Source organism: Talpa occidentalis, unplaced genomic scaffold (assembly GCF_014898055.3).
Source record: "Talpa occidentalis isolate TD23 unplaced genomic scaffold, MPIMG_talOcc4v2.1 talOcc4.5, whole genome shotgun sequence".
In the NCBI taxonomy this organism is placed as follows: Eukaryota; Metazoa; Chordata; class Mammalia; order Eulipotyphla; family Talpidae; genus Talpa; species Talpa occidentalis.
In genome coordinates this window covers 116,442,357-116,456,381 of record NW_023604861.1, presented here as the reverse complement: position 1 = coordinate 116,456,381, position 14,025 = coordinate 116,442,357, and the positions used below count along the sequence as shown (strand labels likewise).

At 37.1% G+C, this 14,025-nt stretch overlaps 1 protein-coding gene across 3 annotated transcripts in view; it reads right to left on the bottom strand.

The window, feature by feature from the left end:
* THUMPD2 (THUMP domain containing 2) overlaps positions 1 to 13,996 on the bottom strand; it is a 28,437-nt gene extending 14,441 nt beyond the window's left edge. The window contains exons 1-6 of one of the 3 annotated variants that reach the window (XM_037528175.2): positions 13,834 to 13,996; positions 9,181 to 9,316; positions 7,509 to 7,906; positions 6,555 to 6,632; positions 4,069 to 4,121; positions 2,034 to 2,121 (exon numbers count right to left, since the gene is read on the bottom strand). In XM_037528175.2, the coding sequence (XP_037384072.1) occupies positions 2,034 to 2,121; positions 4,069 to 4,121; positions 6,555 to 6,632; positions 7,509 to 7,906; positions 9,181 to 9,316; positions 13,834 to 13,959 (879 nt within the window). In that variant the 5' untranslated portion in view covers positions 13,960 to 13,996. Of the gene's footprint in view, positions 1 to 2,033; positions 2,122 to 4,068; positions 4,122 to 6,554; positions 6,633 to 7,508; positions 7,907 to 9,180; positions 9,317 to 13,833 lie in introns of those variants that run through there. The other 2 variants (XM_037528174.2, XM_054701183.1) reach the window with 2 other exon arrangements.
* Positions 13,997 to 14,025: the final 29 nt, after the last annotated feature.

The following is a 14,025-nucleotide window of genomic DNA, read 5'->3' as shown; positions in this document are numbered from 1 at the left end:
CTGGACAAAAGATTTAAATTAAAAAAGAAAGAAAAGAATGGATTCTGGGAAAATGGTAATCTGAAACTAGTTTTCTTGATTTTGTTCGGCACTAAGCTATTTACTTTTCCTGAACCAAGTGTGTGCAGACCTAGAAGGAACTGGCACTAAGAAAAGTTCTGGGTTCTGCTGGGGTCCCAGAAGCAGCAAATGGTATGGGCATGGGGGACCCGCACATGGGCTTAGTGCGTGACTGGAAACTAGCACTGGAGCCCAGAGAGGAGACTCACTGGAGCAAGGACAGAACCTGGTCTTCAGGGACCTAGAGACCAGGGGACAGAAAGTTTCACTGAGTGTCCCAGCATGGCTGGTGGCCCAGCTCACTGGCAGCAGATTTTTATTTGTCCTTTGCTAGTTATAGGATTCTGCCCATTTAAAATTCTTTAAAAAACGCAATAGAACCCCAGAGAATCAAAAATAATAGTAATGGCATATCTAAGGGGAGGAAGACCCTTAGTAGCTTGAGAGTAAATAGGAAGAACATTCAGAACACATAATAGACACAACTACTAGAAAAGACCAATAAATATCTGAGCAAAAAGTTGGAGCTTCTACAGATATTCTAATGTAGCACTAATCACATATCACACACACAACTCTACAAAGCAAAAAACCCGTGACTTTTAAGCTCAAAATTGCAATACTTAAAGCCTCTCTCTCTGACTCCTGTTATAGCTGGGAAGATCATGTTCAAGAACAACTTAAAATGGCGAGACAAAATATAAAGAGAGAGATCATATAAGAAAGGATAAGCCATTAAGAAACAGATTGAAGAAGCTGATCATGTTCATCAGGAATTCCAGAAGCAGAAAAAAGAAAGCAATTCAAGAGTAAACTAACTAAAGTGAAAGAGTTCAGACAATAATATAGTTAACAATAAAAGGAATGTCTTACTGTGCAGGCAGGAGTAAAGTTGGAGCGGGAGAAGAGAGAAAAGTCCTCTAGTTTTGATTATGATAGGGATGAGGGAGAAGATAGGGGTATTAGAATGCCTTGGTGGTAAAAACAGTGTGTTGTCAGAGGAAAGAGCTGATTTCCTGTTTTGAAGTAGAGTCCTATGCATTTAAGAGAGCTAGGAAAAGGAACCATTAATGGATAAGAACAATAAAACCTCTAACTTCAGGGAGGTCAATAAAATGATCATAAAATAACTTGATCAAAGTCACAAAAATAAAAAGAATAATCATTGACAGGAGTTAAACAGAGTAAAATAGGAGGAGCACAATCACATATGTCCATGAAAATACTGAATTTTCTCATTGACAGACAGGGACCATGAGGGCGGGATAGAAACAGCTGTGTGTTTATAAAAAACAATCCGAAAACAAGACTGAAACGAAAGCAGTGGTAAAGAAACAGACCTATGCAAAGGAAATGAGAGCAGTGAAAATACTCATGATACAATGAAATTTAAGTTTAAATTCACTAATCAAGATAAAGAGCAATTTATGTAACAATAAAAAGGCATTAATTCTTGATGAAGCAACAGTCAGCAGTGTGTCTAAACCAAACTACACAGCTGAAGAATAAAATAATGTTATGATATTTCAAAATACTGTCAGAACTGAGCAGACAGTAAAACAATAAGCAAAGACATGGATGACATTTCTTGACTAGAAAATGAAATTATTTTCTATGTCCTTGAGGCATTTACAAAAATCGATTGAGAACCTGGTACAATGAAAAACAATTTTAAGAGGGAGAGGTTTCACAGGCCACAAGATTGTGCCACAGAAAAATCAAATAATAGAATGCAAATAATAGTCAGTCTTTTGACTTGGCTTTTTCATAGCCCAAACACTCTCAGTAGTCCAACAATATATAAAAACATTACTGTGGCAGTTTGTAAGTATAAAGGCAACAAAAAGAAAGAAAACATTAAAAGGATAAGAAAGGAAAAAAGCAAAAAAAAAAAAAAAGGCATCAATTAGAGAATGCATATTAATTATGGAAAAGACCTTGCCATGAGTAAGAATGAAACACACACGTCTTACTTTAATTTCAGCAAGAGAGGCCATTGCCCAGGCGATGGTAGACCTCAGCCCTGCTGTCTTGATGTAAGCTCTGCTGGCTAGAGGAACCCTGCAAAGAATAGAGCCTGATGATACACCCCAAATTACTGTATGTGAAAGAACATGCTGTAAATAAAAATGATTCACTTGTCCAGACCCACAGATCATGTTACCCATGTCATCCAATACACACTCAAATATTCCCTAAGGTAGAGAAGATTTAACCTCACCACACAAATACCTTTTCTAGTTTGCACTTTGGCTAACCTGTTTTTTCAGCTACTACTCATTCAAGACCTGAGTTTTAATTTTGAGACACATACCTTCTATTTGTAAACTTTTGGGTACATGATCTGCTATTATTTGCAATGTCATAAGTTTGACTCCCTGAGTGTGTTTAGAAGGCATCCAAATAAATTTAAGAAAAGTTTAATATCTTTAAAAAACATTTATATAGGCTGTATATCTACACTTGCTAAGTTAATATGTAACATGAAATTTAGCATCTTCATAGGACTAAAAATTAAAAATCAGTTATTTTTTTGGTGGGAAGAATCAAAACACATCAGTGCTGTACTTAGTCAGCATTGTTGAAATGAGATTTTTTTTTTGTAAATTAATATTCTAGAAACATAGTTTTCCTCTTTTAAGAGCCAAGGGTTAAAAAATGTTTAATTATTTTATGAATTTTCCAAAAATGTACTTCATACTTTACTGTTTCATCAGTTTTTCTTACCCTTATATTTGGTAACGTCAAAATTATTCTAGGTTGACATGTGGCCATCTTTCAGTTTCCCCCACCTTGTCTACAACTATTATGGAGTAATTAAAAAAAACAGGTAAGCAAAACTGTTCAAATTAAAGTCAATCAGTTTTATAAATATTTTGCAGGGCTTAGGGTCTAGGGCTTCAAAAAGTCTTGGATAGAGTAACCTGGACACATCTTAGATGTAGGTGTACGGCAATGTGTTAGGTTTGGTCTGGAAGAACTTGTAAAGATTCAGGGTAGGGGGAGCTAAGGGAAACCAACAGGGCATTGAGGCAAGGGAGGTCTTCATGGGCATTAAGGTGAGAAGAAATACTTAGCTCGTGATTTGTAATCTAGATGCTGCTGGAATCTACCATATGCACACGGCAAGCCTTCAATCACTCAACATTCCTTGAACTTCTACAATGTTCTCAGCACTTGCCTAACTGTCACTGACCATTGGTTGGTTGATAAAAGCTATTCCAATAACAGTAAGCAATCTTCTTGACCTTCGGGTTCAAGTTTGTAGCTGCATAAATGTGAGCTCAGGGCAAATGGGATATTTTCCTAAGACCTTTATGGATGCGTCGAATCACCTAGAGAAGGGTATTTAAATTACTATATACTATATACTGTGTAGACAGTGCTATGAAAACAGAGATATGAAGAGGCCAACAGTATTAACTTGTTCCCAAGAAATCAGAAATCATTTTTTTATCCAACTACCTTTTACTTCTCTCAAAGCATCTAAAAAAAGTATGTGTTGTATGATAAGCAACAAATGGTTTTGAATAAGGAAATGAATCACTTTTATTATTATAAGGACTCCTGCAAGACTAGACAGATACCTGAAGAAGATCTTAAAAACTTGTAATCCTTTCCCACAATAAAAGAATAGTGATAAAATGTCCAAGGTGATTTTTAAGAACTGTGCTGAATTTTTTAATTAAAATTCTAGGATGCTAACAGATTAAAAATTTTAGTTTAAATATGGACCTGTGAAAATTATTTAATATTTGAAATAATTAAATATAATTTTAAGTATGAATCATGTAATTATGCACTTCTGTGATCAAATCTTTCAGAGCTCTAACTGGTCAGATTGAATCATATCCAGTAAGCTCCATGAAAACACTGTACCTGCTGGAAATAAAAAAATGCTTCCCACCCCCTGCCCAGTTTTCATACTATAAATATGAAAAGCATAAAGTTCATAATTTTACAAACTCTCCTAAGGGACAAAACTGAAGCTTAACATTTGATAGTTACCTGAAGACAGGAATTCCCACCACAGAGTAAATGTCATTTAGATGTATAAAGATCTGAAAGAGCAAATAAAATTGTTAGAAATGGAATAGGGAATGCATTACCAAATTATTGACAATTTGAAAACTTCCATTTTGAACCCATGGAACCCATATTTTAATAAAAAATTCCAATGCCTTTTTGTCAGGTCTAAAAAAAAAATCCTATTTCCTTGAGTAGAAGCAAAGCAAATTTTCAGTATATTTCATAGAAAATTTTGAGGTCAATTTGGTATACAGGTTATATGAAGAATCACTTTATAAAGAACTCAAGGTCAATTTTCTTCCCAGTTCTCTGAATTACCATAAGTGATTCGGACTTTTCAGCATTTGGGGTTAGAAAATACTTCCTAACTCCAAACTAATTCTAAGCTCAAATAAGACTTGAGGCCACATGACACTATTAAAAGTTACACATACTTTCAGAGTAACAGAAGAAAACCTTCTACAGGTCAAATATATGGTAGCAAAATATTTCCCTTGTTTCTCTAGGTGAGTTTCTTCCTCTCCCTTCCTTTCTTCTCTTAGGTTCAAACAGATGTGTAGCTCACATAAAGTTTAAAAGTTAGAATATTATTTTTATAGTCAGATGAGGTTATGATATATTTTAACTGCTGTTTGACCTCAGGTGTCATCGAACCTTGCTATTTTTACTCTAAGATTATTTTTAGTATAAGCAGTTTAATCAGAATTATTCCAATATGATAAATTTTCATTAAGAAAAGAATGATCTGGAATGAACTCTACTTAGTCAACTTAACCCCTCGATTAACAGAGCAAAATGTTCCCATTTTTTATATTATTTTAGCAAAGTTATTGAGACTAATTTCTTTTTATTTCAAATTCACCTAGGTATGATATACTGATTTTTATATAGCACATGTTAAGAATAGCTTCTTCTACTGTAACTGTTTTCTATTAATTTTGCAAAAAAAATTGTAAAGATTTGATTGTTGTAACAATTTTGCTCATAAATTTTCGTATGTGTGATTTTAGTGCTGTCAATTTTGTGTTGATTATTTCTACACAATAATAGCTACTATGAATTGCACTAGGCTACTAGGAATGAATGGCTACTAGGAATTAAATTAGCTGCATTCATTTATGACCTAAACTATCAGAAAACTGTAATTCTGAGCCAGGGAGATGGAATCAAGATGAGGACACCAGGAGAGCAGAAGATAAGAGAAATGGAAGGGAGGAAATGAAAGGAGGAAATGACATCCTTATGTCAAAAAAACTGTTGGAGTAAAATATTTTGCATGAAAGCAACAAAGGATATATACTTATAAATTACTTTTTATTGTTTTCTTTTTTGATAAAAATTATGTTTTAGAGGTAATGTTAATTTACAACACTGTATAACATAGGGGTACAGGTTCACACCTCTACAAATGCATGTTACCATGCCACACTCACCACCAAAGCACCAAAATCTTCCATCATAGTCCACTAAACATAAATTACTTTTTTAAAGTGAGAAATATTAAACAAAAAGGGGCCTCCCCGATGGCGCAGCGGTTGAGTGCTGGGTTGCGACGCTGCCCGCAGCCTCTGCTGCGCGTTCAATCCCCGGCTGCTCCCCGGCCACCAGAGGAGGGTCCCACATGGCGCGCAGACCTCTCCTGCCGCCCGCTGCTCCCCTCAGCAGTGTGCTTCGGTCCTTCTGCCTGCTCTGCTCCCCGCTCTGGCTCTGGTGAATTCTCTCACCCTCCCGCGCTTCTGACTGTACCCAGTGCTTGTATAAACAAAACAAACAAACAAACAAATAAATAAAACATGCCTCTATAAAAAAAAAAATCTTTAAAAAAAAAAAAAAAAAAAAAAAAAAGAAATATTAAACAAAAAAATTAAAAAATAATGCAATATAAAATGTTCTGATATTGGCAAATTAGCACTTCATTTAAAGCCCTCTGACAATAAATTTATGATTAATGAATCATGTAAAATACCCAACAATAGTTTAAAAAAAAAAGCACAGAATATTTTTTATAGTTAGAATATTTCCCCTTATGTTTTACTTTGTTCTAATCAAAACTAGGGAAATTAATTTTAATGGAGAAAAAGAAAACAAATCTCATAACCCCAACAAACCACTATTACTGAATTTTGAGCATTTTTTTTTTTACAGCTGGGAATTTCTTATTTAGAGACTTTTTAGCTATGATAGTGGGTATACAGAACATCTCTGAACCTTAAAATAAATGTTTTTCAGCTCAACTGTGACAAGACAATTTCCTTCTGAAATCTCTTATATGGATACATTTTCACAGTAAAAATGACTAGCAAAATTGTATTACTCTAACTACTGAAGAGAAACAGACTGCTAGGTCCATGCAGACATGCTTTTTAAAACTCTAAAGCAAAACTGAAGAGTACAGTAAGAAGAGCTGACATTGTTTTTTAAAGAATTAGGTCATAAGCATGGAAAATAAAGTGACCATTCAGTACCTCTATACTTGGAGTCCTCAAATCTGCTTTCCATCCAAACTGTTTCATAAGAGCAATTCCAATTACTCTTCCCATCTCCTGCAAAAGCAGTAAGTTATAGAAAAGAATGCCAAAATGAGAAAATTTAAGTTTAAGTGGAAGCAAAAACTAAGCATCTGTAGAAAATCCAGTCAGATAATCTGGTAGTAATTTAGGGTTACAGTATTAATTATGACATTTAAGCATTTTCTTTTCAAGGTTGCATTTTACCTCTCCCACTACCCAACACATTAATATCTGCTCATGTGTCACTTCTACCCTTGAAATTTTAGATGCATGAAATAACCATGTTATGATCACACAGACATGGTCATTCTGGGTTTTAGGAAATAGACTATCTTAGAAACTGCAATGCTTTCTGTTTAAAAATAACCAGATAAGTAGCATTAGACTAAAATTTTAGGATCTCTGATTTCAAGGTCGGCTAACATACTCTAAACTATGCCCTTCATTTTATTTCACTGAACTTTCTAAGAGTCAACTGACAAGGTTTTGTGAGGAAAACTGTGGGTTTTGACCTCTATATAGTTGAGACCTCCAGTGCATTTGTGTATTTGCAGTCTGGGTCTTGGTGACAATCACACATACAGAGGCCGGTGCAGAGCAGCCACTCAGTAAGTACAGAACTATGCTAAACAGAAACATAAAGAGTGTAGGATTGGGATATTCCAAATGCAAAGGGTACCCCTGAGTGTGAGCAAACTTTAAGGGAGAAAGTGAAAGGATGTGATGATGTGGAATGGCATACTCTTCCTTTTAAGCACCAGAAGGAAAACTATTTTTAAAGAGATTTAGTTGTATGAGGTTAGGCCTAGTTACCTGTCTGCATCTATCCTGTGAAAGGACTCATTTTAGATGGAAAGAGTAATGAATTCTTTAAGAAAATGGGGAGCCCACCTCAGAAGGTGAGCGTACCTGTGCAGTAAAGGTCTTTGCAATTGCTCCACTGCAACGACAAGAAACTCTGAAAGTCAAGTCATTCTGGGTATTAACTGCTTCAGCTCCATCATTCTGAAATTCTTCTTGAAATGGCTCTCTTTCAGTGATAAAATCTTCTTGCTCCAGTGTTTCTTCTACTTCTTTTTCCAGCTGGCATTCTGTGCTCTCCATTTCTTTCATTTGTCCTGTTTTTAATTTCTTAGCAACGATGATGTCATTTTCTCCCACTTTCCTTTTTAATGGGTTAGCATCTTTTTGAGGAAATTTTTCCTTTTTTGCATCAAGTTCAAGAAGATTTTTCCAAATGGAAATGGCATTCAACCAACTTTCTGGATCATCATTTATAAGTTTTTGTATTTCATTAAATATTTTTCCTAAGTAAATAAATTCTCAGTTTATCCTATATTGGAGTTTTAAGAAGGTCTATAACATTTATCATACCCCAAAGCCCATTACCTTTATTTCTTTATAAGTTTTATTACATCCCTTTAAGTTTTATTTTAATACATTTTATTTAATTGCTACATGAACACTGACTTCACTTTCATGTGGAATTTATATTATTTAACATAAGAATACTGTTCATTCTTACGTTCCATACTTATCAATATTGTTAAAATTCCTATAGAATCACCATATACCTTAGCAAGATCATTTGTCCTATAAGTATATATGTATCTCTTCGAGGTATGCATAGGCCCTAGAGTATTGCATCAGTTTTCGAAATAAGGCTGATCATGCTAAAAAACTAAGTTTTTGAAAAACATAGGATAAATTGCAAAGCTGAGAGCCCAGAAACAGAGTTACTGACCTCGGGACTATTTTAGATCAGATAATATTAGCACAAGTTTTCCATAAAGTAACACTTCAGGTGTACATAACTTATAGACTGCTAGCATGCTAGCATGCCTAATAAAAACATAATCTTTTCTTGATCAACATGGATCATTAAAATAATCCCAGAGTAATCACTGTAGTTCTCTGCAGTGTGTATGGAATACTGACATGAAATTACACTCACCTCACAATATAAAAACCTTAATATTTCTTCCAAAAATAATCTTTTTTTGTTTTGTCTTAATTTCTTGCTATTTGTATCTTTCTTGTCATAGTTTTTTAGACTATAGGATTACATGAACTCTATTCCAGCAGTCTGACCCTTTTTTGTTGCTTAAATTATTTTAGTGGCATATTTATAAAATTGGGGAGTAGACAGGAAATTTCTTAAGCTCCCTTTAACTCTAATGCATTATAGATGGGTATATGTTTGCTCAAAACATTTAAGGTTCTCAAAACAGGAAACTTTACTATGTAGTATTTTCCAGTTATATCCTTTAAAATTTATGAGGTGACAGCTTTGGTCAATTTATTAAAACAATGAATTCTGAATTATTACATGCCTCTGAATCTAAATAAGCACAACTGACCACATAAGAAATGTAGTTTAGGACACTAAAGTCTCAAAACACAAGCAGCACATTGCAGAGAGGAGACAGACTCTACTACAATTAGGCAATAATAAATCAGGAAATACAGAAAAATACATAATTACTGATCCCACAGATATGAATCTTAAAAATGTGAAATGGCTACAGATTAGGAGTATAATATCATGTGGGTAGGTAGAAGTAATAGGCATACACCATACCTTTACTTGCAGAGGAGACAGTAAGTGGAAACTGCTTTTTAATCAGCAAAAATAATCGTTCTGCAGATTTTAATTTTTTCAGCATACTCAAGTCAGAACAAGTGGTGAAAAAAACTTTTCCTGAAAGATATTCAACCTAGAGATAGGAAAAAAAAATAGATATCTATTGAACATCTACCTTGTGGTCTCTGAGGAATCATACTGCACATATCCTAAAAATGAGTAATAATGTAAAATAGGCATACATTGACATACAAATTAAAATGCAAAATTTACATAAGTCACTGGGTTAAACTCAGAAGAAATCTAAGAAATTTTAACTAAATGCATTAATCAGCTGTAGGCACAATAAGTACCACTGATTATGAAAGTTATCACTAGTGAAAATCCCAGGGAAGACTCGTAGGAGATCTGGGAAGAGGGATTCTAACAAGAGAACAAAGACAAGATGCAGAGGTGGGAGAGAAAGCACGCCTGCAGTGCACTGGAAGTGAGCCTGGCCACCTTTGTGTTAAGCTGACTGATAGTGTCAGGTGGACGGATGGCACAGCGAGGGCCAGCTTGATAAATGGTCATGAAATCTGGAGTTCCACAGATGGTAACGGTGACCATTATAGATTTTTGATGAAAACTGTGACAGCACTGAATTAGCAGGCAGAAAAAATTACTTTGGAAGTGGCATAAAAGACAGTCTAGAATGTGATGCCAGAGGGAGAAGTAGATAACTGAGGTAGAAATAATGAGACACTTGATCATGGGAACTAGGAAATGGATAGTAGGAGAAATATGTTTGCATCAAATGCTCTGAAGATAGGATGGATAGGTGGTAAAAACGGAAGAAAGGAAAATAAAAAGAGTACTTACTCACAGGGAGTCTAATGAGGCAGAGCAAATGGAATGCCCATGGAATCCTATACCATTTGGGTCAAGCCAACCCCCTTAAATTCAGGAAAGGCAGAAATGAATGGATGAATTTCAGAATTATCCTGGAATTCTCCGATTAGTAGAGGTCATGGGTTGACTATTCTAAGTCATCTCTTAGAAAGAAGGCACCGGGAATTTGGAGAGTCCCATGAGTCTAGTTATATCCCATTCCATGGGAACTTGAATCCCAAGATTTTTTCTTTTTTTTTTTTTTTTAAAGATTTATTTATTTATGCATACAAGAGGTGGGGTACAAGCCAGAGATACAGGGGTTGAGAGGATTCACCAGAGATAGAGTAGGGAACAGAATAGGCAGGCTGGCTGAAATACACTGCTGAGGGGAGCAGTGGGCGACACAGGAGAGGTCTGCTGAGCCATGTGGGTTGCTCCCTGGCTGGGGATGGAACTCCTGCTGCAGAGGCTGTGGATTGCTTTACAGTGCAGTGCTTAACCCCTTGCGCCACCAGGGAGGCCGGATTTTTTGTCTTTTTATTCTGACGTGGTCTAATTAAGTATTTGGGATGATAATTTCTGGAGTTACCATGCTAGTTTGACAAAGAAGACTTTCTGTTGAAGAAGCTCTAAGTTGGCACCAATGAAAACCCAAATACTAAATATTCTCCTTATTTAAAAATTAACACAAGGGGACCTCCCTGGTGGTGCAGCGGTTGAGAGCTGGGTTGTGAGGCTGCCCGCAGCCTCTGCAGTGCCGGTTCGATCCCCGGCTGCTCACGGCCACTGGAGGAGGGTCCCACAGGGTGCGTAGACCTCTTCTGCCGCCCGCTGCTCCCCTCAGCAGTGTACTTTGGTACTTCTGTCTGCTCTGCTCCCCGCTCTGGTTCTGGTGAATTCTCTCACCCTCCCATGCTTCTGACTGTACCCAGTGCTTGTATAAATAAATAAATAAATCTTTAAAAAAAACAAAATTAACACAAGGCCTACATTCTTTTTACATGTAATAAGCATGCAATCAGAAGCAGTTTTCTAAACTGTAAAACAATCACTGTGAGAAGCAAATAATCATATATAAAACATTTTAACAACTTATTCTTTATGATGATAGGTACTATATTTTAATGTAGAAGAGAAATGAATTTTAGTGCAAACAAAGAAAATATAACAGAAACCACAAAGTGATCCACAAAGCCTAAAATATTCACTACCTGGCCTTTTACAGAAAAGTTCTGCTGACCCTTGCTAGACTAGGGAACAAAGAACTCAGCTTAAAACAGTTAAACAAGGAGAATGAAGGGATGGAGGGGAAATCCATAAATCTATGGATTTAAAAGAGCATTGATCACAATGCTTGGATCTTATTTGAATCACTGACTAAATGATTTGATGATAAGGAACCACTACTTTTTAGGTGTGATATTGTGGATTGTCTTTTCTAAAAGTCATTATTATATTAAATATACAACGCTATATAAACAGTCCTTAATATTATGAATACATATGCAAATAGTTACCTATTTGCAAATGATACCTCGGATTTCATTCAAAATAACATGGGGTACAAAGATATGAGAACACTGATTCAAAAAGATACAGGCACCCCATGTTTACTGAAGCTCTATTCACAACAGCCAAGATAGGGAAACAACCCAAGTGGCTAATGATGACAGATAGATGAGCAGATAAAGAAGTGGTAAACATACACAGTGGAAAACTATGCAGTTATGAAAAGATAAAACTTTGACATTTGTGAAAAGGTGGATGGACCTTGATGGGTTTATGCTGTTTTCTTATATCCAAGGAAAGTGAGGCCCAGAAATGTAACTAATTTGCTCAAACTTACAAATTTGTTAATGGAAGACATAAGAAGTGAAGCTGTCTTTTGACTCTAAAAACCACACACTTTACCATGCTGTTATGGAAATAACCAACATTCAGTGTTTCAGGGCAGTTTCCCATGGTGATTTAGGGTAGTGGTGAAGCACATGGGCTTTGAAACTTAGAGAGATTCAGACACAAGATCCGCTCCACCTCAGAGCACCATCTCTATTTCTTTGTAAAATGGAGATTAAAATCTACTACATAGGATTCTTTGAGGATTAAATCATATCATGTACATAAACTGTCTCACATATTTTAAGTGCTTAACAGATGTTAGATGCTAACATTGGTACCTCATGGTCGACTTAACTTTGATAAATTGGAGAATTAGAGAAACTGGAATTTCAGAGGTTATTTGTTCCAATCCCATTTTCAGGCATATCCATCCTTAAAATATACAAGATCAAAATATGGAAATTCCCAGTTCTCTTGGAATTTAATTACTGTCACTGCCAAGAAATTTCCCCCCATACCTGAGTTTTCTTGCTATAGTTATCACTTGCCTATGTCATTTTTGTTTCTAGAGAAGACGAAGAACAAGTAGAGATGGTCTTTTTTCTAATACTCCTAAATACTCAGATTGTGCAAGAACTCTAAGTTAATGTTTAAAATAATATCAGTGCACCATTATATCATGGCCACATAACAGTTAAGGAACTGGGGCCTGCTATGTATAAGGTTATATGTATACTCATGCCTGGCTTTGCAAACTCCAGTGTGTAGAAATTCCAGTTCTGCCATTTTCTGGATGCCTGACTTGAATAAAGACTTGAAATGAGACTTATCTGTGCTCATTTTCTTCTTCTGCTAAATGTAGATGCTATCTTTAAGGGTTGTTGTGAAAATAAAGCAAGTGCATAGAGCAAGGACTTACAAATCTGTAGAACCTGACAGATATTAAATGCTTAGTTAATGTCAGCAGTTATTATATAGTTACTTTTTAAGAGTAGCTACATCCAACACCCTATTAAATTCTGTGACCAAAACCACAAATGGCATGACATTTATCAAAACTGTTGCTATTCTTCATGACCGCTTCTATCCTCACCCCTTACTGCAGAAATTCTCCTGGGCTTCCAAACACAAGGAACTGCCAGAATGAAGTGGTCACTTTCATTTGGTAATCTTTCCTTTTCCAATAATATATCAGTCAGATACTCCATTAAAGTACTGTTCAGCAAGTTCCAGAACCTAATATGGTCAAAACCTTGTTCATATCACTGAAATTAACAGATAAATTCCTCCGGAAGTTGGACCATGAGGCCTCCAGGAGTACATTATTTTCCTGGCTACTATTTACTACGTGTTTAAGGTGTACACTACACACCCTACTCGATTTAATCCCTCAGACAATCTTAGGAGGTGAATACAATCACTGTCAGGAAACTGACAGGAGTAACTAAACCTGAAGGTTACACATATGTGCTGTTAAAGGATGGAGAAGGGACTCTCACTGACAGGTCTGATTCTAATTATAGGCACGATCAAATACTTTTAAAGAATCTAAAAAGGAACCTGCTTCAACCCCCTGGGAAAAAAAATAAACTTGAGCAGTGACAGATGTGCGGTAACATAGGTGTAGGGAAAATGATGGGCGGTTCCTTCCTGCAGTAATTAGGGGACCGTCGCCTAGGTGGGCCTGGTGGCTGCGAGCCGGGAGAGGGATAGAGGGGGCACCGGCAGGCTAGAGGGCGAACTGGCAGGCTAGAGGGGGCACCGGCAGGACAGAGGGCGCGCCGGCAGGTGAGAAGGGGCACCGGCAGGCGAGAGGGGGCACCGGCAGGACAGAGGGCGCACCGGCAGGCAAGAGTGGGTGCCGGCAGGCGAGAGGGCGCAGGGCAGAGGGCGCACTGCCGCCCCTTCCCTCCCCGGCGCGCAGCGAGGCCGACTCACCTGCGTGGCCCCCAGCCGCGCCCGCACCTCCCGCATCAGAAAGGGCTCCAGGCCGCGCCCCGCGGTGCAGAAAAACCGGGCGCCAGGTGCAGGCGCTGCCCCGGGCCCGCTGGGCACCAACGCCATGGCAGGCCGGGCGCGGTCCCGTGACTCGGGGTCACGTGGCCCCGGGCGCGCGCGTGGTGCGGTCCT